Here is a 26,810-nt window from a genome sequence, read left to right as displayed (position 1 = left end):
ATTTTACTTAATATTTGGTAAATTTTTCAATATTGGTCCCATGAATCATCTTTAGGTATAGCTGTTAAACCTAAGAAAAATCTGCATTTCTGCTCTTGGAAAAGAGGCAGATGTGAAGTGCCTGAGTCTGGTCTTGGGCCTTAAAGCTATGGCTTCTATTTGTGGGATATGGGAAAATAGAGCTCAAGAGTTAGAGCTGTATAACCATTAACAGTTTCCTTAGACCTTCTTTGTGTTATCATCGCTTGGTATTAATAAGTTTTAGCTTTCTTTGAATAACGAAGTAAAATGGAGTCTGGGTTCTCTGATCAAATACTGCACTTTGTTGCCTGATGTGGCTTTTCAGGAGCATGGTGCTAGCAGCATCTGACTGCTCAATAAGCTGAATGTTCTACAGCCTTGACCTCTTGAGTTTTTCATACTGTTGGTATTCTTAAAGGAAGAGGGGTGTTTCTGTTTTTTTTAACACTGGCTTGACTTGCCCACACTACAGTTCTTTTTCTTTAATATACCTGACTGACTATATATAATATGTATAATTCCATTTAGTACTAACACTTTATTGCATTTTTCTTGTACTATTAGCACACCCATGCAACATGACAGTTTGTTAGTCCCTTTAGAAATAGCTTTATATGAACCAGAATCTTAAAGACAAAAGGCAGCAGAGCTTAGTGCTGATAATAGCCTATTTTAAGTTTTGTTGGCCCAAAAAGTCAAGATAACATAGGTTCCCCCCTCTTCCTTTCAATGATATTATGATAGTATGATATGAGAGCTAAAATAAGGTGATTTAACATCTTCTCTTCAGAAAGCTGTTTTTGAATTCAAAGTGAGCAAAGTAATTTAGTTTTAAAATGCTTCCAATTGGGGAGAAGGCAGGCTATTAATGAATAGAAAAATCTTTGGAGTATTCCGTAGACATCAGGCAGAAAAATGTTTTAATCTGTCTTTGTTTCATCTAGCACTGTTATTGTATCATATTACTAGAGGTGTTATGATTGTTGTTTGTATAGATGGTCTCAAGTAAGGTTGATCTTGGCCTCTAAAGAGAGGAGGCTGCTGCTAACATTGGATATGTGTACAATACAAATGTAACAAAGTTTTGAAATAAACTTTTTATGACAATAGGGCAAATGAAATATCATGAAAGCAACTGTATCTCACATTTTCTTTCTTGCAGGATATCTTGAATAATCTTGATTCATGTGATCTTGAAGATGATGATCTCATGCTTGATGTGGACCTGCCTGAGGACTCACCTCATGACAAAGGTTAGTAAATTAGCCAAGCAGTCTTACTGTGAAACTGCATTATGGGCTTAAGAGATTTTTGAGTTGCATTGCTCTGACTTATGCTTTAATATGCCAATGCACTTTTCAAATTGTTTTTTCCTTAAGTAACAACTCTTTCTTTTCTGAAATGTAGGAAGTGTGATATTTCTGTTCCCCCAAATACAACTCTTGCATTTGAAGAAGTCTAAAGTTAGAAATTTACTGCCTTTTATAAAAATGCAACCTTGTTGCGCACTCTTTGGTTTTTTTAAATTATTTTAGTAGAATAAATTTCTAACTCTTAAGTTAGTCCTTCAGTCTCATGCTTCAGCTATATTTGAATATGTTGGAACAACATTTTCTCAGCTTCGGTGAATGACAATGTAGTTCTTTTTGAGACAATTATTTGTTTTCTTCTACAAAATGACCATATCTCCTAATATGTTTTATAAAATTCAGGGTAACAGACACCTTAAGATTTAAGATGTGTTTTTTCAAGATGTCTTTTATGCACTCTTGTTGTCAGTGAGGATGCTGGCAAACCTTTCCGAGGGAGGATAGTGGTACCTAGGTGCCACTAAAATAATACAAATCCAGACTCGAATGAATTAGGTAAGACAAATTATTGCCATGCTTTTTCGAGTCTTGGCCTGGAAAAGTTTGAGGCATTTGCTTTTGGTCACTCCTGACCTACTTGTAAGGTAGGTCATTCCTGACCTACATGTCACTGTCATGTGAATATAGGTATTAGCTTTACCTCCAAGTTCAGTGGAGGCTAATATATCTTCGAATGAACAGAAACCTTGGATGTGGACCACTGTAATGCCCTACCCTGTACAAACAGGCACTGAAGGAAAAAGGCCTGGATTCCTTATGTTGTGTACTGTTCAGCTGCCTGCTGATGTTTGGGGAAATTCTGGGGTTTTTTGAGAGTACCTTTGAGTTCTTTGGGTGAAGACTCCTGCGTGTATGTTAGATATGAAGCCAAATTAACAGTAAATAAATACATAGTCTTCCATCTACCACAGTGGTGGCACATCGTGTTTTAACAGTGTGCACATATGAAGTGCAGTACTTAATCTTTTAAATTTCAGAATAAGTTTTCCACAGTACTTGTGTGAAAGGTGCTTATTGACAATAGTGCTAGTATTTAACTTTTCAGCCCAGATAGGTGTACAATTTTTATTTTTTACTTTTTTAAGTTTCCAGAATGGATAACAATCCAAGCCTAGGGGTTATTCTTTCAATAAAGGTAATTCTAATTCTGTTGGGAAAAGCTAAGAAACAATTTTAAAGGGTAGATCAATTTCTCATAAGTTTCCTTGATTATAAAACATGCACTGCATCTGCATCAGTAATTCCATTTCAAGAGTTTAATTTAAAAACTGTTAAAAATACATGCATTTTAAAGGTGAATGTTTGCCGCAAAAACATGAAAAGTTAATGTTTGCCATTTATCTAGATACAAATATAATACGATTTTTAATTCACTGCTTTCTTAATTGCATCAATATAATAAACTTAAATCTACTCCCACTTCTACAGCTAAGTATCAATGTTTGTGAGGCTGGAATATGTTTTGTGACCATGTCAGTCTGCTGTGTAAGCTGCTGATTCAGGAGGAGAAAATTACTGTTTGAGATCAATATTAGCTAACTACTATTATTTTTGGCATTATTTTAAAAGTTGGATTTCCATATAAAATTAATGTGGCATAAACTGGGTATCTCTGCTATAATCCCTACTTATCTTGAAATCACTGAATTTTTATCAAAGAATTATCACTGAATTTTTAGCAAAGAGGATCTGAAAAAAATTCAAAAGCCACCTTCAGGCCTTCCCTTAAGTAAACATGACCACTTGAAAAAGCAAAATTTGTTCTTTGTTAATATCCATGTGTCTTTACTCAGAGTCTCAATTTCATTTTCCAAAGCTGAAAATCATAATAAAATTACTTATAAACTTATTGAGGGCTTATTTTGAATAGACCTACTTGAATTTTCATGTGTTACGAGCTGGAGAAGGAAGCTTCTAAAGGAAAATAAATCTTCTGTTACTTTAGGTGACCAAGTTTACTCTCTTACCTAATTTTTTGTTTATTGAACTAGGTGATAAAAACTGAATTCTAGATACAAGTATTTGCTATAATAATATTTAACAGCGCTTTTTGCCAACACTTTTTTTGTAATTATGTGTAACTTCACTGACGTCAGCCTCTTAAGACTTTCCAGGTCTACAGAAACTCTCCTTGTTTCACTTTGGAGTCTGGGATGCCGCTTGGACACTATTTATAGAAACAGTTCTAGCTCAACAAGTATGCAGTGAGTGAGGATGGCAGTTTTAAATCACAGGGTAAAACTGGGCTCACTTCCCAACAACACGCAGGCTGGGAACTAAGCAGGAAGGAAGGCCTGTTTATGAGCGTCTTATGCGCAACTATGTCTGAGTAGGCAGCCGAATAAAACAATGTTCTCTTGTGTAGAGTTATTCTCCTAGCAAAGGACTGACAATGTGAGGAAAAACTCGTTGGGTAAGTGAAGGAGAAAGTGCGATGGCAGAATAGCAGTTTATGACTTTTTTTGCTGTGTCTGACTGCATGGTTAGCAGTTGTTTTGGCTTTGTTTCTAGTGGTTTACAAGCTGTTGCCAAATATAGCTTTTCTTCCCTTAAGAAGTTTGTGGAATCTGCTTTGCTTTGCAGAAGTTAGTGTTTTAAAGCGATTATTTTGTTTGCTTGTTTTTAAGTCATGCCTGTTGTCCAGGTAAAAGAAGATTAAATGTGTTTCAAGTTGAAAAACAAACAAGATGAATAGGATGAGAGGTATATGTATTTTAAGTAATTAAACTGTTCTCTTTTGGAATGAAGTACTGGCATTTTTCTAAAATGTTATCTTTCTGTGTTTGTGTGTTGTTTGAACTTTTTAAAGGCCTGGAGGTCCTGTCAGTAAGACATACAGGAAAACTTTGGGATTTTTTTTTTTACTTACCCATAGCCCTACCTCCTCCAAATGATTTTCTACTTAAACCTGAAATACTGTTAAGACTGAATTCTGTTGATTCTGCTACAGATTACTCTTATTCTTGTAACAAGTTTTATATGCTAGTAAAAATGTGACGACATTACAGAAGTCTGCTTGACAGTCCTAAAATGCATACTTTTTTTGGATTAGTTTAAAAAAATAAAACCCCACAGATTTTACACTGCATCTGTTACCAGCACATATTAAATATTTTATTTACAAGGTCTTAGGAACAAATTTTATAATTTTTTTTTTTTTTTTACTTTATGCTCTCTGTAGAGGAATGTGAAAATATGAGCCGTTATGATAGACAAGACAGAAATGCTAGGCAACATCAGGAAGGATTCTGGAAAAGAGCACCACAACAGCGATGGAATACACAAGATCACTATCATCTTGGCCATACTGATCACTATATCCATGGTAAAAATGATTTGAACAGGTAAAGGACTTGTCTGTTTTCTCCCAAACAATTAAAATACTGTGATGAGAAATCTCTTTTGGCACTAAAGGGTCTCAAGTGATACTGAGTACAAGACATTTTCAGGATAGTTGTATGTCTATAAATAGCATGTCTGAGTGGGAGCATCACTGAGGTTTATGATGATTTCTTTTCAAAACTTTTGTTTGTGTCATGGTTTTTAATCCAAAAATTTGTTACTTGGGTTTATATGATACTATAAATGCTTGATTAAATTACTGTATGTGTTCTGTGGAAAAACATTACACTGTCCTATTACTTGCATTTTGTAAGCTTGGACAGCTTTTTAATTTTTAATTTAAAAAACCAAATTAATTGTAATCCTATAGTTCTTACAGTTTAGTTTGAATGACAGAGTTCATAGAAATTCTGATGAGCAAACTGGTTTTAGGGTACTGTAGTTGTTAGTCTGCGAGAGATTTATGCAAGTGGGAAGGAGAGCCCAGTATTTAAGTGAAACAGGATTGACGTTTTCTGATTTATTTATTTTTCTGCTGTATGCCACAGTATGTGAATATAGCCCATGTTACATAACACTTTATTTTTTACTAAATGCTCTCTAGCTTTAGTTTGTCATCACTGTGGGGTTTTTTTGTTTGTTTTTGTTTGTTTTTTTTTCTTTTAGGGGATCAAACTACCTAGAATCTCCTATTGGTCACTTTGAAAGCTATGGTGCACCAAATTTTTACCAGGCTCCTAGACAGCTGGTGGGTTTACCGGAGAATACTGTGATGCTTGATGAAATGACACTTCGGCACATGGTCCAAGACTGCACAGCTGTAAAAACTCAGTTATTGAAACTGAAGAGATTACTGCACCAGGTGAGTTGTTTAAATGGAACAAAAGCAGTAAAGTGTATTGGAGAGTGAGCCTAGATGGGCTAATGTTCTGTTTGGCCTTATTAAACTATTGTCATTTCCTTTATGCGTTGAATTACAGTGTTCAAGAAAGTGTGCACTTTTATTGCTATTTAAAATAGTACTACTTCTTCTGCTTGTTCATCACTTTACTGACTGTGAAAAATATTAAATATTGGTATTCTGCTTCTCTGAGGAAATAATGCTAAATTAAAAAAAAAATCAGTGGATGTGAAGACAAGCTTTTATTTAATAAGATCCTAAAAAGCTGGGAGTAAAAAAAAAAAAAAAAAATTAAAAAATATGAAAATCAATCCCATTGATCAAACTTGCATTAGCAAGTCAATGGTAATAGCTTTTTCTCAAGGCTTTGTTTTCCTCATTCTTTTCTGTGGTTTTGACAAGAAGCTTAGCAAATCCTACTGGGTCATCTCTATTGTAAGTGCTCAACTTTAACCTTTCTAGTGTATGAAATCACTGAATTGTCATAAGCTTTTAAGGAGCTTTTTCATTTCACCTCAAAACTTGGCACATTGTGAGAGCTGGTAAACTGCTGGATGACTCAAGTATGGCACTTCAGCTACAAATATTCCTTTGCTTCCTTTAAAAAAAAGTCCATGAGACTTTCTTTGGAGGCATATGCAGATTAGCATTGAAAAGTATCTGTATGATGTCCGCTTTAATACTAGATTTACTGCTGTTCTTTTCTAACAGGATAATGTAATGGAAATAAGTTTGTGCCCTATAAGTAAGACACTAAAACAAAACACAGCAAAACAAAAAGTAAATCAACCTTGAGGCTAATTCAAGGGTATGACTGTGCCTTTTAGAAATGTGACCATTTGCTTCTGATGGTAACCGAGAATACTAGAGATGTTTTTCCACTGACAAAATCAGAAAGACAATTGTAACAAAAATAATGTAGTGTCAGAGAGGGAAGATGTGTTCTTAGAGCCTAATGTCTGAGTAGTGGACTGCATAAACTGTGCCTCCAACAGCCTCAAGCATGCAATTAGTACATGAGATAGCAGGGAAATTTTTATCCAGAGCTTTTAATGCCTTTAACACAAGGACAATTAAACAACTAGACAGATGATCCGTGTATGTGTAGTTCATTGTGTAAAGGCGTGCATGTTATAGCCAAATAGCGTGTGGCCCTGCAAAATATTGTGTTTGAAATCCTGATCTAGTTTATAATAGCCAGACTTTTCTAAAAGGTTACAGAACACAAACCTTGCCTCAAGTAGCTCAGAGTAAGATTTTTAAAAAACTTAAACTCACAGAAGAAACACTTAGTACGTTCTTCAAAATTTGTACGTTCTTGTACAAAATTATGTACGTTCTTCAAAATTTGCTGCTTCTCTTGTGAAAAACTTGATCATCTCCCCTTTCCTCCCTGTAATAGCGAGTTTTGTAGTAACAAGTATTATTCTTCCCTTCAGACTTTGTCAAGCCTACTTCTCTGTGTTTTCCTGACCTAACTGCCCCCTGTTTTAACTCCCTGCTTCCGAACAAAACTCATCACTGGACTTCTGAATGTTTATTCTACTCTCTGTGTATTATCCAGCCTTTTAATCAAACAATGTGAATAGTAATGTAAAGTAAATTAACCTGCTACAGAAGGGAAAACTTTAGACCTTTAATACCTTTATTTACTAAACAGAGTAAAACTTGTATGAAATATTTTGTCATTATTTTTAAGTGTTAAACCTTTCCTGAAAATATTAAGCTTTATACTAACAGAAATGAGTAAAAATATTGCAATTCTTTTTTTCTTATGGTAAAGAACAGAAATATAATTTTGAAAACAATTACATGAACTTTAGCGGTCTGAACACTGAACTAGGACTTGATCTCAGTCTGGGTCATACGACAGGCCTCTTCTTACAAAATGTAAAAAAGCAAGATACAAAGTCAGCTCCTTCCAAACAATAGCTTTGGTAAAGAAAGCAGAACTTCTTATCTTTGCTTCACCTATATTCTACGTTTAAATGTATAAGTGTTACCTTTTTCCAGTTATGACTTTTAGCAATATCATTTAATTTGGATAGGTAGAAATAGAGCTGTAGTCAGGTCTTAGGCATGAGGTCTCATAGGAACAGTTGTAGTAAGATAGTAAGATACAGTAATTAAACTCAATTTTATACAATTATCTAATCAACTGTAGTGTGACTTACATTCATTACGTGCTATGCTCTACAGTATACCTAGCAGATTCCTAGGGAAACTTAATGTACTATACTGGATTCATTGCTGTGACTGTAGCTCTCACAACTGTATATAAATTATCTTGAATATTACTAGGAACGTAGCTGCAACAGCATGGGTTTGGTCTTGTGTTCCCAGTTCTGCTGGGAAAAATAAGTAGTTATTTGAGTAGTCTAGCCTTTCCTGAATTCTGTGTGACCAGGATAACAATGCCAGCAGTACACGAGTCTGCTTACTCCTCACATACTGCCATCTTTCTCTGTCTTCAAACAGTGAAATCAGGAATAGGAATCTTATCTTATGTGGAGGTTTTTGTTTGTTTATTTGGTTGTTTTTTAAATTTTCACTGTAACAAGTATAACCTTCTCTGATTTTGCAGTAATGTTATACTAGCTTATATGGAGTGAAAGATGTACATTCTTCTTGCACTAAATGCAGTTGTAATTATTTACAGGGAGATGTTGTACTGGTGAATATTCTCACTTAATGCTTAACTGGAGCACTAACTTTGTATTGTAAGAAGAAAATGCTTTGGAAGTCTAACTAATAATAATTGACACCTAAATGTTAATGCCTCTTAAACATTGACTAAGGTACTTCATTTGCATACTTAACAGTAAATAAGTTTTCTTCTGACCTTAAAAATGTCTTCCTTCTTCCTCCTCCCCAATTAATTTCTTAAACTTGCTGCTGTAGGTTGAGGCTACAGAGCTAATGTGTTAGAACATCCTTATTTAAATAAGAATTATACTGTTTCTGATGCCCTGGAGCCTTTGATCTAGGCAAGGAGTGACCATCCTCTGTAGTAACTTCCTCTCGAGACTGGCAGCAATGATTTGCAACCACCTTATCTTATCTCAGATAAGCACTTACCGATATTTTGAGGAGGACTGAAACATGAAGCAATTCACAGAACTGTGAGATCTGTGAAGCCCTGTTTTCTGGGGGAGGCACTTTTTATAAAAACATTTCTTTTCAACTTACCTTTCATGAATAGAAAAGAAATTCTATTTTTCAAGGACAAATCTTCATTATAACTTATCAGATATGGCTAGCCCATTTGTATAAAGAGATATGAATGAAAAAAACGAAGACTGTAGTGCAAAACTGTTAAATGCACCAATATATTTTTGCTGAGGCTTTAGATTAATAAGTCTCTTGAGTCCCTTTGGAATACATATTCATTGTGTTATTTTCTTTTTGCATCTGGTGAGATCTCTCAGAGATATTTATCTTTATAAGAAGCCTGAAGATAAGGAACAAACAGATTTAATTAATGAAATACAAAGGTTTGTGTCATGTATTAAGCTGTATAAATTGCACCTACAATTGTTACTTTGTTTTTAGCCACAAAATAGTTCACCTCTGGCTTAACTGTGCTTGAAAGAAACAGAACGAAAGAAATCAACAAACAATAGCAAATAAAATTGACAAATTTTAAGTTTAAACAGTTGGTTAGCTGTTGGACTATCATTATAACAGTGTTTGACTGAGCAATGGAAACTGTATGACACTCGTTTGTAGCGATATTTGAATGAAACTACACTCAAAATGCCAAGTAGTCAGCAGGTGAATAGCACCCTCTACTTGATGGACACTTAATGAATTTTCTGTTTGCATCTTTATAAAAATGCTGTTAGCAAAGGAGACTATTCAAATGAGTAATTTGTACCGGAGAAGACGTTGAAATGGGAATCAAAGACTAGACCTTGATAAAACTTTAATAAACCTTGATAAACTTTAGAAATGTTTGTTTAGCATTTTTCAACTTCTTCATGAACTGTAGATGCTGGAATGTTGAAAGAATTACCAAGATGAAATTATTGGTATACTCGTAGTAGTATATTCTTTTAAAATCCTTCATGTTAAAAGGCAGCTTATGCTGTTAGGGAACCACAAGATAATTGCTGAAAATGGTTTTGCTTCTAATGGGTTGATTTTTATAACACAAGAATTTAAAATACATTAGTATAATAAAACATCTATTGTCTTTAAGCTTTGAGCTTTGTATCTTCCTCTGAGACAATATGGGAGATTTTCTTCTGAGAGAGAATACCCTCTATTTAGTCTCTTCTATTCTTCTGGAAGTTCTAAAATTTTTCTTTATTTTACATGTGCCTTTAACTAAAGCCTGCAAGTAATATCACCCAAAGAAAGCAAGGGGAAAAAGGAAGATAGAAAGGATAGGCAGTGAGAACAGCTGCACCGTCTGTATGCTGTATAGAAGGTGCATGTTTATAATGTTGAAATATGTTCCCGGGACTATTATGGTGTATTTAGTCATGGAGCTTGACCTTTCTTTTGGTTGTATTTTTTTTCTTTTTAAAATAGAGGCACATAAAATGAGAACATGTAGCTGCTGAGACGATAAGAGAAAATACAAGCAAATGTGACATTTTTGAGCTTCTGAACTGTTTATCAGCAGAAATACAGCAGTGCTCAAAGCCCAACAATCTATAGTAGGTAAACTGCTGCTGTGTATAATCAGCACAGTAGGTTAGAAAGGTAGTGAGGTGGTTTATTAGGCCGTTCTTGACTAAATACTTGTATCTGATACACTTCTTTGTAAATAATAATCTGTCACTAAGTAAAAATTAATGTTTAGTATTCTGTTTACCAAAAGCAATAGGTCAGTTCTTTGGGAATTTGTAAGGTGAAGCAAGCACCGGGATTTGTGTGTCATTCGTACTAAAGATTTCACACTTGTAAAATATTGGCATCAGAGCATGTTAAGTACAGCCACTCAAAAACATAGGTTTCAATTTGTGGCTCTTTGTCTTTGGGTGAGTTGTGGTGTACCTGTGACAGCCATGATGGAGGGTTATTCCCATAACCTTTAGCTCATGTTCTTGAGATGGATTAAAAATGACAGATGCAGACTTGAGAATATAATCAAGTGCTTCAGTTAGACTGTAACATTTGGAAGTGGGTATATAAAAATATTTGACATGTAGAAAATTAATTGTCCAGAGAAATCAGGTTCATGACAGAGTTAACACCCGAGGAAGAAAGGATTGTTACATATTTTACCTACATGTACACTTAAAAATTGTATCTGTAGCTCTTACTGAGTTTGTCCTAAAACAATAAAATCAACTGGTTTGTAGAAAACTAAGATGGTATTAATTTTCTCGGCAGATACCCTTTGCAAAGGAATATGAAGCTGAAATAACATTCAGCATGAAATCAGGCTACTTTGATAGTCATGGTTGTAAAGCTTTAGACATTCCTCTGGATTTGTTGTATAGGCACTATGCTGGTAAATACTAAAATGTTGTTAGAGAGGTGGTGAATTATATCTCTTCTTCAAAAAGTTAGTGTAAAGTTTTTTTTCAGAGCAACCTTTTAGTCTTTGAGTGTTCTAAAAGTGTTTGAAGGGAATTTGTGTGTGGATTTTTTTCCACCACAACCACCTGTTCCATTTATGTAGCTATTAGTAAATTTAGGATGAATTTCTAAGTCTTGCTAGCGTATTTCATAATGGTTTCTGACTCCAGGTTTGCTGTAATTTTATAAGCCACTTTAAAACCTATCTTGAGGCATGTGATTACATTTGATGGTATCTTAGCATATAATTTCTAGGCTACCAAAAATAGCATGTGCATATAACCAGTTGCATTTGTTTTGCTAATTCTGTTGTCTTTCTGCTAATTCTAATCTTTTTTGTACATGGATAGCCTTATTCTGCCAACTTCCCCTTCCCCAATCTCATTTTAGCAATACGATGAGCAAGAAAGAAAAAGCAAAACAAGAAGTTTCATAGATTAATCCTAGCATCTGTTCACAATGGGATGCTTAAGTTCCCACTTCTAGTGTTAGAACTGAATTTTTTTTCAGTTACTCTGTGTTCATTATATGTATTAAGATAATTAAGACAGTGGTAAGGGAATTGATGCTAATGAACTTAGTTCTTGCTTTGCTAGTGAATATTAGCCGGGTATAGCATAGGGCTGAAGTACTTGATTTAAATCACCAGAGAATATGTGACATACTAACTTTCTTTGCAATTAGGTCTTAATCTGCTGTTGTGGAATGTTTTATTGCTCCACTTGTATGCATTTTAATGGAAATAAAAGGTATACCAGAGGTATCAGCAATAGAGCTTTTAAAAGCCATGCAAGATACTTTTGCTTGGAATAGTTTGTCTTATTTTGTTTTTTCTGTTCCCATGATTACTCCTTCATAATTATAACTGTGACTGTCTGATGTAGCTTTTCTTCTAAGTGTGTATATTTGTTTGAATAGCTGTTTTAAAACAAAAAATGTTGATGAAATCTGTTAATTGAAGAATATAAGATAAACACAAAATAATATAAAATATATAAAATATAATCTGTTAATCTGTAAATGATTCTATTATTCTAATTGCTCATTTCCTCTAGCATTTTAGAAATGTTTTGGATTAAATAATGTCTGTTTCTTTATGATATTATTGTGCAAATTATTTCAAAACACACTATTAGAACTTGTTCATAACATAGACTGTAAACTGCTGCTTCATCAGCCTGTCAGTTGCTGGTGATCTGCCCAGAAGGGACTTGTGAATTGAAGCTACTTGTGAATTGAATACAGCTGTGTTGGACAGTATAAGCTGAAATATTTGCCATGTCAAGGAGTCAGAAGCCTTGAAACTTGACTGCTCTTGCAGTCAAATTATTTTTTTAAATGTTTTTCTTTAGAAAAAAGATAAAGGCCAGGAAGTTTAAAAAAAACCCAACCAAACAAAAAAAACAACCAAACCCAAACAAAACAACACCAAAAAACTGCAAGATATAAAATTACAGCTAAGTGATGGAAATTAAATTTAATTGTCTGTACTATGGTAAAAGCAATTTGGAATTGTATGATAGTTCTTAGTATTTTTAAGTCTGGTGATGGTTGTGCATATTTTGACTGCAAGTAATCAGTGATTATAGGAAAAAGTAAAAATTTAATTGTTAAGAGTTCATCAATTTTACTTTTTTGCTTTTTTGCATCTGGATAATCTTGTTGATGTTTCTCTGCAGTTTAGTTAAAAATGTATAAGAAATATTTCTTATGGATTAAAAGCAAAAAAGATACCTCGTGGACATAAAGAACATCAATAGGTCTATTGTGGGTTTTTCCCTTAATTGATCTTTAGCATTTGAGCTGCAGTTTTACTCTTGTGGTTTTGGGGAGTTGCTGGCTCAGCCTCAGAGCGGTTTTAGACAGGTTTTGAGACATGCTGCTCTTAGATTTTACAAATGCAATCTTAGGCAGTGAAGTCATTGCATAAAGAAACTCCCCTCTAAGAACCCTAAAAAATAAAGGACGAGATACTGTAAAGTAGAAGATTATTTTTTCTTTAAGAAGGTAGCAGAGGGGAGGAGATGAACAGAAAGGGGGGGATGAATAAATCTTTTTACACCAAGGAAATGGTGGTTATGCTCTTCCATTATCATAAAATAACTATACTGTAATACCATAAAATAACTATACTGTAATTGTACTGTAGTTTTGTGTCACACTAAGATTGGACACAACATCACAGTACAAACCTGAGGATGTATCACGACAATACACTGTCAGTTGTTTGGTCTGTGACTTGACTCTAACTTAACTGAACCTCTTCAGGGTTGAGCACCACAGGTTTAGAGTACTGCGAGTACTGCACGTAATGGCTGCGTGTTTTTGTCACAAGAGTTTAAGTGCTTGAGGACATATCCAGGCTATCATCTTCTGGCATCTTTGGTTATTTCTGTTTCTACTTGCTGTGCTTAACTTCAGAATTCATGGCTGTCATGGCGAGGGAAAGAATACTTCAATGTGATTCCCGTTTTTTATAACTGATATTTAGTTCTGATGGCTGTGAATTAATTTTGTATTAGTGTGCCCAGTAGCAAATGTTGCTTTTTAGTTAAGAATTCCTAGCTGAGATATTTTGGCTGTATATATTGATATTGCTCAGACATATTATTTGAATGGATACTGAAGGAAATGAAGCTTTTAAAATGGCATAGCATCACCATTCCTTCCTGATATAACACATTTGAACATGATGCCCAGTTTTTACCAGATTTTTCTGCAAAATCGACACACTTTGACATAGCTGCAGCTGTTCCTTCAGCTTGGTGAGGAGAGGGAGGCTGTTCATGGCCCCTATTTGGGCACTGTACACATGCTGCAGCAAGGGAGGCATTCATATCGGAGAAGAAAAGGAAAATTCACAGTGAGAGAGGTCAGACGTTGTAACAGGTTCTGCAGAGAGGTGATGCGTCTCCATCCTTAAAAGCAAGTTTGCAAGGGAGTTGTTTCAGCAATTAGTTTGAGCTTTTGTTCTTGTTTTTGTTCTCTGATAGAATGATGAAAATGTGTCGCTCCAGGACATCCCACTCTCAGTTCCATCAAGTCCAGAACCACAAGAACCTGAGTCAACTTTTAAGGTAAATGACACTGATTTACTCTGTAGAGAGAGATACGAGCCTGTTTGTGTTTAAAAAACACAAAGACTTCTGTGTCACTGTGAAGTAGTGCTGCTTGCTTCTTTCATCTATTTAAATGCAAACCTAGCAAATGTTTATATACTTCATCTTTTCAGTTTTGTTAAAATGGAAGGGTTTATTTGACCTTTTAAGATACATACTTACAAATGCTAGCACAGTTTAAATGATTAAAATAACTTTTCCATTTGGTATTTGTAGCAGTTGTGGGAATTAACAGCTGTAGAGTAACTTCTTTCAAAAATTTGCTGCCTGCTTGATAAGTATTAGAATTTGAAAAGACAATTTTTGCTTTGAAGTATAATCATACCATACTTCTACAGTTACTTGCTCTTTCATTACAGTTATTGTTGACTTCAGTTTAAAATTCTTTCGTCTAAAGTAAGTTTTCCCTGACATAATGCAGGTATTGCAGACGTAACTTAAAAACAACGTGAACCCCACAAAGTCAAAGATGTGTTTATTGTTTTGGAATGGGTATTAAATGAAGAAGCAATCACAGTGGATATTCCAAAAAGGATCATCTTTTATGGTCACAGACTTGTATAATGTTGTGCTTTCTACAGTGCTATGGTTTTATAGCATTGCTTGAGGCTCTTATTGTAAAATCAATACAGAAAAATCACTAATCCTGCGCTTAGAGTAGGGGAACGATACTTGCTGAAGATACAATGAAATTAGAAATACTTCTTGAAAAGGAAGAACAATTTCAGTCTTATTCCTGTTTGAAGGTCATCTGTCCAAATTCTGGTTTCAGGCTTTAAGAGGCTTGCCAAAGCTGTAGATCCATATGCATAATTCTTTAGCAACTCTGGCTTCTACATTGTTAATGTTTACGCCTTCTTTTTTATTTAATCCTGTCTGATGTATTTGTTGTGCTTGTCCTTCTACAATCACCTCCCTCAAAACATTAGTTTTAATTCCTAGAGGAAAAAGTATTGCTTTTTAACTTCATAACAAAAAAAATATAGGTCTAACTGACATTTTGAATTGTCACTTTACCTGATACTGTCATGTGGTTTGAAAAATTGCATGACGAATCAGTCTGGGTGTTGTCCTAAAGCAGTAACTAATAGCATCTTCAGTGAAACTGAAATAGTAGATGTATGCTACTAAATGGAAGTATGCCTCTTAATTTATGGCCTAGCTATAATGGCACAGTTATAAAATACATTAAAATTACCTTGTGATGAAAAATTCTTTTAAAAAAAATAATTCTTGCATATTTAACAATTTTTTTAGTGTCTGAACTTTGCATAATTATAAGTCTTCAGGTTTTAGTAGGATGTATTCAAATCAGTTGTGCTGTTTGCATTCAGTAAACGTAGATATGCTTATGTTTCTAAATTATTTTTTCTTGTTTCTATCATTTTGTTAATCAATGAATAAGTTCACTTAACCTTTAAGCTTCAGTATTTTTTGTTGTTGTATAAAGAGGAGTATAGGTAGTATTTGATGGCTAGGGATATTTATCTCTATGATGCCAGTTACTTGTACAAGACATGAATTACTGCATCAAAAATGCAGCTGATTTACTTACATAGCCTGAAAATTTAGTGGGTCGGCTCAACTCTGTCTTTTAAAGAGACTTATAGTCAAGTTTCTTCACTCTTTAGGTTGTATGCCTACAGCCCATCTCACCATGCGAATAAGAGGAGGAAAGCATGTGCTAATGTTACTGCCAGTCTTCTGTGAACATCTGATATAATATATCCCGTAGAGGTGTTGATTTAGATTGTGTAGCCCTTATAGAAAACCTCATATTGCCCACTGTTCTATTGCAGATGGACGATCTGCTGAATGAGATCAGGCAGCTTAAAGATGAACTGAAGAAAAAGGATGAAACAATCAACCAATTAGAGCATCAACTTGTAAGTATAATGCTAAATGTTTAACAATATCTGAAGTATGCGCTGCAGAGTGTAACTTCAATAGGTAATTCTTATGAAGGCTTTAAGAGGGCTAGGTGTCTAATTTTTTTCCTACACTTTCATTATAACGAAGATAGATTTGGGTTCTGTTTAGACCCACGTGACTCATGGGTCTGTAACCGTTCAGTTAGCAGACTGATTCTACATGTTCTAGTGCGTTTGCCACTGTACACCTGGGGTCTTTAATTCTGTAGGCAAGTCATGATTTGTATGTTTGGCAGTAAGCAAGGGTGTTTATATGATTGTTAAATATATTTCATTTCCAAAAAACCACTTTGAACATAAAATTCTAGAAGCTGTTCAGAAATAACAATGAGCAAAGATAAGACACTTAATTTTTAAAATATTTTTATGCTTAAACAGGTATCATGCCTATCATTCTGCTTGAAGTTTTTTGCTATTTTCTCCCTCTCCTTTCCCTTACTGGACATTAGTTTAATGAAGAATTCCACCATAGAATTTAAGGCCGAGCAAGGTAGTATTCAGAGCTGATTCTTTTTTAAAACAAACTATGTTGAATAGTAAGATTAAATTGGCCAAATAAATAAAAGTTATGGAAGCACTTTTACCATACATCAGGTTCAGGTGGACACATAACTTCTCAAGCAAAAGTAACGTATGCCTTTTTGCTTTTTGCTCTTGTTCTGAGTTAACTTTGGATTTTGCCATGTGTATCTCTGCATTTGGTTCTGGTAAACTCACCTGCTGTGACAATTCTTGTAAAATAGCCCCACATTTTCAAGTCACAACAAGATCTTCTAAGTAGAGTAGATGAGATGTCAAGAGGTGCACACCATATTTATTTATCATGGCTGGAGACAGTCTTGTGTCACTATAATCTCTAATGAAATGTTTAGCGTGTGCTTTTATGCATGCGTGCACTGAAACGGACCTGTGGTCTTCATCCTCTCCCTGTCTAGCATGTGATCATTCCCTCTAAAACAAAAATGAAAGGTTAAGATTTCGCTTTCTGCTCTGCTTAAACAACATTCCAGATCACAGGATACCAAAACAAATTGTCTTGTCTATTAGTATTTTGCATTAAGTGTTGTTTTTTCAGTGCACTTACTCTCACTCTTACCATCAGCCTTCAAAGATTTCTTCAAGGAAATCTCTCCTTCCTGGTAGGCCATATACCTAATTACTGTAATAACTGAGAACTTTGTTGCAGCTAAGGAACTCTGCTGTAAAGATAGGTAGAACTTTTATTCATAGTTATTGAAAGGTGACTTAAAAAATGTGGTGCTTCAGAAATTCAAGTAAATCAAAAACCCTTTTCATAAATCAACATTTATTCTAAATGATTTCTAAATATGCTTTGGGAAAAGAAGCAGTTGTGCAGCACTGTAAATGCTAGTTTCTACAGCTTAATTGTATTGTCCTATACTGCCAACTAACGCATGATGTTTGAACGCTGCGCCTTGACTGTGCTTTTCAAGTGTCTTAGTTATTTTCTAACAAATTCTCCTTTCTCTTTTTTGGGGGTGATTAAGGCCACTAGATGTAACTGCCAGAAAGACAGTCAAAAACCTACAGGGGCAACGTGCGTGTATGCTGATAAATTTACGCAAACCTCCTGGAGGAGGAGTTCTGTGAGTAAAACGTGCCATTCCTTCTTGGGTATGACTTTCTGCTTTTCATTCCCCAATTCTATGACACTTGCTGTCATACAAGTTAGCATTGTTTAAGAGATTCTGTGCTGAATGTGAGAGTGGTATCCTTCCTGCTGTGCATCCCTTGCGTTCTTTTGCAACCTTCTTATTTAAACATTTATTAAACACTTCTTTTAAAATAAGTAATTAAACTTAGAATTCTCTTCTTAAAATAATCACCACCTGCACTATTTAAGTTACAGTCAGCCCAAGCTGTATATCTAATCATATGTAAGATATCTTCCTATATCTGGACTTTAAAGTCATAGGTATCTGTATTTGGTTTTTTCCTGGTTAAAGTTTCATTGTTGCTGTGCTCACATTTGTTGGGGAAAAGCAACAGTGTATTCTAAGTTTCAGTTCATAAGTGTAAAAACAAAAGTTAATCTTTTCTTTTTTATTATTAATAATTTATTTGAATAACTTGATTCATTCAAAAAATTATTGGTGAAAATCACTTTGACAAAGGACATATTCATTCCCATATGTTGTTGCATGGATCACATTTGCTTCCATTATACAAAACTTACATTCTTCATGGAACACTAATAGAGTACTTAAGGTGGGGGAGGGACAACACATTTGGTATTATATAATAAGGAATTATCTTTGAATGATGAACAAGGCTTTTTTCAGTCATCAGCAAATAGTCTTTGGATCTTGAAGCTACTGTTCTAGCTAGAGAATCCTAAGAGATTTCTTTCAAAGAATAAAAATGGGTTAGATTTTTTGTTTCTTTGTTTTTACCCTGCCTTGAGTTGCTTGATGTAAGATTGTAGTAAAGATAAATCACCCCTGCTATCCTTCTAAAATTACTCTTTCAAATATGTAGTGCTAGGATAGAAATACCACCATACTGTATGTTCACCAGTTGCTAGCAAACAGCTTTATCCTGTTGAGACCATGCTTTCTAACTGTCTTCTGTCTGTTGAGCACCCCATGTAAAGAGATCATAACCTCAAGTAGCTTTTAGTTTGCTCCAACACTTCTGTTCCAGAAGGTGTGTGTAATGGCTTTGATATTTATCCCATTTGTTTCTATTTTCCTGCCACTTTGTAGCTTTTGAGCTCTTGTATTGTTTCTGTTTCCCCAGTTTTAATTTCCTATGTGTGATGTTCATTTGATGTTTTTCTGCGTTCATATTATTACTAGGTTAGAGGCTATTGTTGTTTCCATGTTCCTTTTCCTATCATTTTCCACATAAATTCAGAAACAGATTAGTAACTATTGAAAGCTAGTTGCTAACTACAGAAGCTTTAGTTTGAGCAACCTGTGGTATTAATTGATAAGACAAAGATATTGGAGAAGATGGTGAATGTAAGTTGTCATCTCAGGTGAAAGTAGTGGTTTAGCCCAATTGTCTGTTTCAGTCAGGTTGAAGTATATTTTTTCTAAGTTATTCAGTACTTTTGTTCAAAAAGACACTTTTTTTTGTCATGAGGAAATCCAAGTTAAGGGAGAATATAATTAAAAAAAAAAAAAAGAAAAAGGATCTCTTCTGTATTCATGGTTGGGTGTCTGTATGCGTGTGGATATATGTGTATATATACATATGCATCTGATACACATACATATGTGTGTAGGCATATGCTCATTAGATGCGCATTATAAACAGCTCAGTATTTTTATCTTTACATGTAAAATTTCTCATGAAAATTGATAAAGGAATTAGGAAAATTCATGAAGTATTGACAAATTTTCAAAATACGCTGTTTTTCAGGAACTTTTATTTGTAAATGATAGCTGAAAACTTTTGTGCAGAATGGTTTTTTGAATGTCTTCTCCTTTGCATATTTGTAAGTTATATGGAGGCTTTCTTTAAGCAAACAGAAATTGATATGAGCTCCTTAATGTGGGATTTCTTAAAGGGGGACGGTAGTCTTGCTGTGTAGCCGAGTTCCAGTTGTAATGATCAGACCTCAACTTTATGGTTTAATAGTTCCTCTGCTAACATGCATTTGTATGCTTCCTTGCATGGCTTAATAGAAGTATAAATGTAGAAAAAGCCTTGGCATGAAATCATTGTTGATCTGGAACCCAATGACATAAAATGTCACTTGCAATAGAAAGGGGAGACAATTGTCTCTCTTTTCTTGAGGCAGGAGTAGGGTAAATGAAAATAGCAGGAGACGCACAAATAAAATGTATTCTCACTAAAAAAAAGTCTTAAAGAAAATAATTGTTTTGCTTTATTAACATTCCTGTTCAGTTTAATATAATGGTCTTGAACTGAGAGTGCAGGCTGGGAGAAATCAGATTTATTGGTCCTAAACATGGTATGAATTGTGAAATTGAGTTAATGTTTATGAAATGATGAAGTTTATGTAAAGACTACATTTTTTTAAAACCAAATTGTAATTGAAATCTTGGCAATGAGAGTACAACTCCTTTGAGGCATATAAGTTTTTTGCTTTTTTAAGCTTGTTAATAGTTATCAAAGCTGATGAATATTTAACTATTTCATTTTTTCCTGTAAGTGTTGACCTGTCAGTCACTTTAAATGGTGATGCATATCAGGAAGTTACTTTAGTTAGATTATCATAACTTTAAAGATTATTCTGACAGTTAACAAATTCTAGCAGAATCGATACTAGGTGTTGATTCCTGAGGCATAAATAACAGTCTAGGGAACACACAGTAATTTACTGTTTCAAGAAATACTTTAAATGCCTCCAGAAATGTGCTTAACAAACATAGTTAATGTAGTGTTTCATAAGGAATAGATGCTAGAATAAACAAGGAAATAGTGAGAGTGGAAATCGGCTATTAAAAGATTTCAGTTAGGAATTTAAGACCATATGAATTGCAGTGATTTATTGCAGTTCTACTGTCCCTTTGAAATAGCTAGTATTTCTGATCACTTCGTCGTTCTACGAGTAAATTGGCAAGTGAACATCATTAAACATATTCTTTTTAGAAAGTCATGTTCTTATCTGTTCTTTCTTTATTACCAGATATTTCTGGAAAATGGCCCATCCTGATATGATTATAAACTTGTCTGGGGTTATTCTCTTTAGGGACCTCATAGTTTTTGAAAGTACTTTTAGGTTTTTTTCCTATTTAAAGGTAAATATGTACATAAAGTTACATAGGTTCCATTTAGGTTAATCCTTGGAACTTAGTACTCCATGTATTAAAACCTAGTGGCTGAAAATAAATGTTTTGAAAATTTGGCATATTAAGAATTAACTTATTGCCTAGCCACTGTCTGCTACATGGTGTTTCTTGTACACAGTGTCCTGACAGTATGCTCAAAAATACCTTATGTAATTTCTGACTGTTTTTATAGGCAATGATAACTTAGAAGGAAACATTATTTTTGGTTAGCCATCCTCAGGATAAAGGCTTGTACAACTATTCACTGACAGGCTAGACTGTGACATTTCTAGAAGAATTTCTCATAGATCTCTTACACTGAATTCACTTCCAGTTAACTTATGCCTATCATTTATCTATCATGGAAAAAAAACTCAAACAAAACAAAACAAAAAAACCAACCAACCAAAAAAAACCTGGAAGAAGGTATTGAACGTAAAATTACCTGAAGAAATTAATGTTGATGGACAAAGCTTACAGAGGAGAAAAATGCGAGCATCCATTGCTACAATTCTCGCAGGCTTTGCAGCATTGTTTCTGTAATACTAAATACTGACTTTTTTTTTTTAAGATTTTGAGGGTAAAGAGGTTGTATGTCAAGTTTATGTTGACAAATTATTTGGCTTCTCGAACTAGAAACATTGCTTACAGATGCTGAGAAGTAAAAGACAAGCAAGCAAACTACAAAGCCTGAGTATGGATGGAGATATCTGTAAAGGATTCTGGCCCCTGAGGTCCAGTTCCTTAGCATAACACAACTCCTAGTTCATGGGTGCTCTTCCATGCCCTGCAACAGCAGATAGTGTACAGTAAAAGCTGATTTTTCTCCTTGGTCTTGGAATAGTACACAGTGATGAGAATAAGTTTTGCTTCCTAAATGTGTGTACGGATTCATTCTTGTCTCTGGTAAAATGACAACAAAAATTAAGTTTGCCTGGGAGCGTGCATATTCTTGGTCTTTGCAACATCTCTTCTCTGCTTCTGCACTGAGATATATTCTTTGCCTTCCATTTGAGTATTGTTCCAGTTTGTCATTCCAAAGCCTTTCATGTCAGTTCTTTTGATGAACCTTCATAATACTTTGGCTGTCTTTGTGTACTGTTGTCTTTGAGTATCTCCTTCTACCTTAGCCTTAAAGTTTCTATATGCTTTGACTCTGCAACTATGAATTTAAACTTCCAGATTTTGAAACCTAGTGGTTATATTAGTGTTTATCTTCACATTCAGCCCAGGTTTCTCTTGTTGTCCAGTACTCTGCTGTTCACTTGCTGATCCATTATAAAGTACATTCTTTGTGAGGAGTACCATGGCTGGACTAGATAGTGGTGTTGTGCATGTTTCTTGCTCTGTTACAGTAACAGTGCATAACATGTAGGCGCATGCACAGAAGAGAGGTCCTTTAAACCTTTCACAGGAAATTCTTGTTGGTTTAGTGTAAACCAGCATGTAACACTGTTATGGTTGTTTGGGTTTTTTTGACCTGAATACTTTCAAAAAGACTATTGCATGTCAGAACTGCTCATTCATAATCTCTTTCTGGGTGCTAGGCTAGCAAGAGGAGACTGCTGCAAAAACATTTTGTTTCCCTTGATACTTGAAGTGTGTCACTCTAAGTTTGTTCATGATGTGGAGCTCCGAGTTTGTATGAGACAACTGGAAATGCTAGGTGAGACGCAGCAAAAATCATCCTTTCTTGGAAGTGCTCAAAGGCTCCAGCTGCATGGATAAAAATGGATCTTTCCTGTATTTGTGTTTCTGCAGCAGAAAAGACTTTTTATGGCAGTTTTGGATATTGGTGTATCCTTGGGAAAAGAGATGGAATATTTTGCTATTGGCCTAAAATTACTTTGCAGAAATAGCTTAGAAATATTTCTCTTGTCCTTTTCTGGCAGAAGCAATTGCTTTTGTTCATGTGATTGCTTATTCTAAGGTTGAGGTCTCTTCACAGCAATGGAAAACTCTGGCAGTAATAACCTCATAGTAGCCTTTTTTAAAAAAAAAAAAAAAAAACAAAAAAACCCAAGGTTTTCCAGTGCAGTTAGGGTCAGAACTTCATAAAGCGTTCAGCAACAATTGTACAATTCGTCAGGATCTCTGAAGAACATTCATCATTTTGTTCTGGTTTGTAGGCTGCTTTATTTCAGCTGCTCTTAGTTTTCCACTCCTGAGTCTTCTGTTTTGCCTGTTGTTTAAAATTCTGAATCACTTCTCTTTTGGGATGCTTTTGCTATTTCACAATTCCAGTATGTGGGAAATGAGAGGAATGGGATTTAAGTTTAGTAGCTGGATGCACATAACAGCTCAGAGGAGGAACTGTTCTGACTATTGTCTAACATTAAAGTGCAAGTGGAGAGACTTGCATCAGACTAGGCCTCAGAACCCAGAAGAATCCCATCACTTTTTTTTTTTAATAGAAGCTGAGGTAAGTCATGTTCTCATCTTTAATTTCTAGCATTGCTTGCTTATGAGTTTTATAGACTCTTTAATAATCAAGCATAAAATAAATTGTGATTCAAGTTTTGCTTCTTCCCTATATTTAGTGGGAAACGGCCACATCTTCTGTGGATTTTGAATATGTACCATAATCTGAGGAGATGTGCTTATTAGTGTGTGTTTCTTTTTTCCTGTTCTTTGGCTTTTTCAGTAACCTCAGTGCATGTTTGACTAATAGAAGGGGATGGATGTGAGTTGTTGTTTAAAGGAGAAAGCTTTGTAAATTTGCTGGAGTTTTGTAAAATCCTGTTAAAAGAAAAGTCGTCTTTTCATAAGCCAGGCCTATTTGCAGATACTTATCTCTTAATGTGCTATATCTATGGGATTGGTACAACCTTTATAATTTGTAAAATCAGTGTAATTCATAATACCCATCTTAATAAATTCTCAGTGCTGTATTTCCTGGTCCTTACTTGGTTCAATTGATGTTAATTTTAATTACTTATTTGATGTACAATTAAACAATGCTTGTTATGATATTTTATAAATAAGAAATCAGACACTTATTTGACATTTGCCTGTGTGGAGCATTGTAAACTTTCAAGACTGCTGCCAGAGGAAGAGCTAGTTCTTCTGCTTCTCAGGTTATAGAGTGTTCTCCAGCATTTGGGAGAAGGGGGCTGACCCGCGCCTGGCGAGCAGTTCAGTTTGGCAGGCAGAACACTGAAGGAAGTTACTTGCACTTTCTTCATTTACTCCCCCAGTCAGAGTAATGATTAAATCCCATGAAGAATTATTGAGAAGACTGTATTCAGTGCTGTGCTTTGAAGTGCTAATATGGATGCTTAAAAATTACTGGAAAAAAACTACTGGAATGTATCAAAACATCTCTATTTCTTTGCTTTTACAATAGTATCATAACTGTTATGTAGCTCAGCTCGCTTGTACTTCATCTCTCTTTTTAGAGAGAGGAAGGGAGAGGATATAAAATTTTCACCTCCCTTCTTAATGCATTAAAAATTTCAAAGAAGTCTGGAAGAAGCCTATTGCCAACTCAAGTCTCTAACAAGATGATGTTATGCCTGATGATACTGTGCTTTTTACAATCTGGAGATTGTTACATTTAGAAAATGGAAAGAATTTTTTGTTATTGTTGTTCCACCACCCTGACACAATTTAGGATGAAATGTGAACAAGCCTGAAAAATGAAGTGTTCTTTTGTACAGCACTGTGAAAATCCAAGGCTTTTGTTAATGTCATATCAATCACTCATTGATTAATCTTGTTCCCAGGAATATTTCTGTATTTAATACCTACTCAGCTGATGCAACATATTATATTATTTTGTCATATTGCTTGACTGAAGCTAGTACTGTTGTTTCATGCAGCAGTCTACAAATTGTGTTGATGTTAATGGCTACTGATGGAGGACTGTAAGAATGTGTTAGGTAATCAATATCTCCATCTAGAGTTAATCACATTAAAGAACTTCTTTCATTTTTTCCTTGGAGTTTGCTCCAATAATTGTTTTATCTCAGCTTCTGAAGAAGAATAAAGAAGTCTTGTCAGATTTTTTTTCTTTATTTCCTGTTCCAGTTTAAAAATGTTCTAGCTAGCAAATTCTAAGACTTGACTAAATGCATGTGTTGTTAAGTTACATCTTAGCAGTACTGAAACTTGGAATAGTGGTGGATAAAATCTAACTAGATTAGGATAGCTGAAAGGTCGGGGAGGGGTTTAAAATTCTGCTAGGATAAATAAAACAGAATATTTCTTTATAGAAATAATTATAGAAATAATGTGATGCTTAACGTTCTTTTAAAAGAAATGCTTTTAAAAGAAGCATGGAAATAAAATACTTGTTTATCATTGTCCAGCCCTGGCAGTATGATCTGCAGCAGATATGCCAGCAGAGAAACTAGACAGGAGGAGCAAACTGTGTTCCTGTTTTCTTTAATACAGATTTTCGTTCAGATATCTTATGCCTGCTGTTTGAAGGAGTAGCTACAACTGGTTGCTGTTGATTATCTGCTGGTTACTGGTAGCCAGGAGGCAATAGCAGTCATTACTGTTAGCACTAATATTCCAGAACTTGTAAAAGCAGTTTTCAGCTGCTAAATGGTGAAGGGGTTGTAAAGACTTAAGCCTGTCTTGCTGAAATAGGAAATCAAGATTATGTGATTTAAGAGGGCAGTTCTAGCTTGGATAGATTTCTTTGAAAGGTGCGGGTGTGGAGAAAATGATAGACTGCATAAAATTACTTTCTTGTTTTGGGAATGCAGCAACCACAATGTGTCACTTCTTTGGTGATCTGAAACATCTGACAGGCAAACCCTGCATGGCATTGACATGCACAGTTCTCTGATCCTGTAATGGAAGGCTCAGGCTCCAAGAGCGAAGAGCAAGGAAAACAGTTGTATGTCACCTCTCCTCTTTCACATTTAATAATACTATCAAAATATGAGTGAAGTGGACTCTAAAGCACCAGGATTTGCTAGAATATCTGTTTCTATGCATTAGAAATTTTTTGTTGTAAACTAAAGCTGACTGGTTTTCCAGTAGATTAGTATTAAGCAACTTACTGCTTGGTGAGGGATTTTTAAAACACTTTTGAAAGCTGTAAACCCCACAATTTTTAGCATGTATTTTTAACGTGAAAACCACAGCTCTCATACTTTTCCCTTAAAAACATCTTTAACAGAAATGTGTGCATATATATTGAATAAAAATGGAGGTATTTTGTAAGATTTCTGACCAGTTTATGGCATCATAATGTTGTTTTTCCTCTGGGCTTTAGTAGCATGTAGCATTTGCTTTTATAAAGTAGAACAACTGGGAAATAGAATGATACCTTTCTGGGGGGAAAAGAATGGTGTGGCTTTTTGGTGTCTTGTTTTTCCCTGTTCTCTTTTTTTATTATACTTCTCCCCCTCTCTCTTTCTGCACAGGGTGGGTATTCTGCTCCCTCCTTCTCTCCCTGGCAGGGCTCATTCCAGGGCATCCCTCGGACTGTTCCACCGCACCGCAGACAGAGTGAGTCTGTACCTCTCACTCATCTCCCTCACCGTGTTCCAGTAGAAGCTTCCCCTTTGCACGCACTGTTCATCTCATAGTATCCTCCTTTCTCAGGCAGATTTACAGGCATACACAGTAGTCTGTGGCTAACCAAAATGCTTCCTTCAGCCAGCGTATAAGCAGCTACAACTTACAGCTTTGTAACAGTTATTAAATGCTGATTTACTTCAGCAGGTATTCAGGCAAACCTGAGTAGGCCCTTGTTTCCAGTCTTGTCTTAACATAAATCTTGCTTGCTGCATTTTCCCTTTCTTTTTCATGGCTGTAATATACTGTCCTGTTTGTGTATGTGTTCTGTTTGCTCATAAGTCTGCATGCATGCA

The 26,810-nt window shown here is 34.9% G+C and overlaps 1 protein-coding gene across 8 annotated transcripts in view; it reads left to right on the top strand.

Moving 5' to 3' along the window:
* The window catches only part of CCSER2 (coiled-coil serine rich protein 2), a 76,620-nt gene that overhangs the window by 36,596 nt on the left and 13,214 nt on the right, over window positions 1-26,810 (top strand). For 4 of the 8 annotated variants that reach the window (XM_075505272.1, XM_075505269.1, XM_075505270.1 and 1 more), the window contains exons 5-11: window positions 1,184-1,274; window positions 4,573-4,735; window positions 5,400-5,595; window positions 14,160-14,243; window positions 16,085-16,171; window positions 17,725-17,823; window positions 26,361-26,445. In XM_075505272.1, the coding sequence (XP_075361387.1) occupies window positions 1,184-1,274; window positions 4,573-4,735; window positions 5,400-5,595; window positions 14,160-14,243; window positions 16,085-16,171; window positions 17,725-17,823; window positions 26,361-26,445 (805 nt within the window). The remainder of the gene's footprint in view (window positions 1-1,183; window positions 1,275-4,572; window positions 4,736-5,399; window positions 5,596-14,159; window positions 14,244-16,084; window positions 16,172-17,724; window positions 17,824-26,360; window positions 26,446-26,810) is intronic. The other 4 variants (XM_075505266.1, XM_075505265.1, XM_075505267.1 and 1 more) reach the window with 1 other exon arrangement.

Source organism: Mycteria americana, chromosome 6, assembly GCF_035582795.1.
Source record: "Mycteria americana isolate JAX WOST 10 ecotype Jacksonville Zoo and Gardens chromosome 6, USCA_MyAme_1.0, whole genome shotgun sequence".
Classification (NCBI taxonomy): domain Eukaryota; kingdom Metazoa; phylum Chordata; class Aves; order Ciconiiformes; family Ciconiidae; genus Mycteria; species Mycteria americana.
The sequence above is the reverse complement of the archived record's forward strand: the minus strand, read 5'-3'. Positions and strand labels throughout refer to the sequence as shown.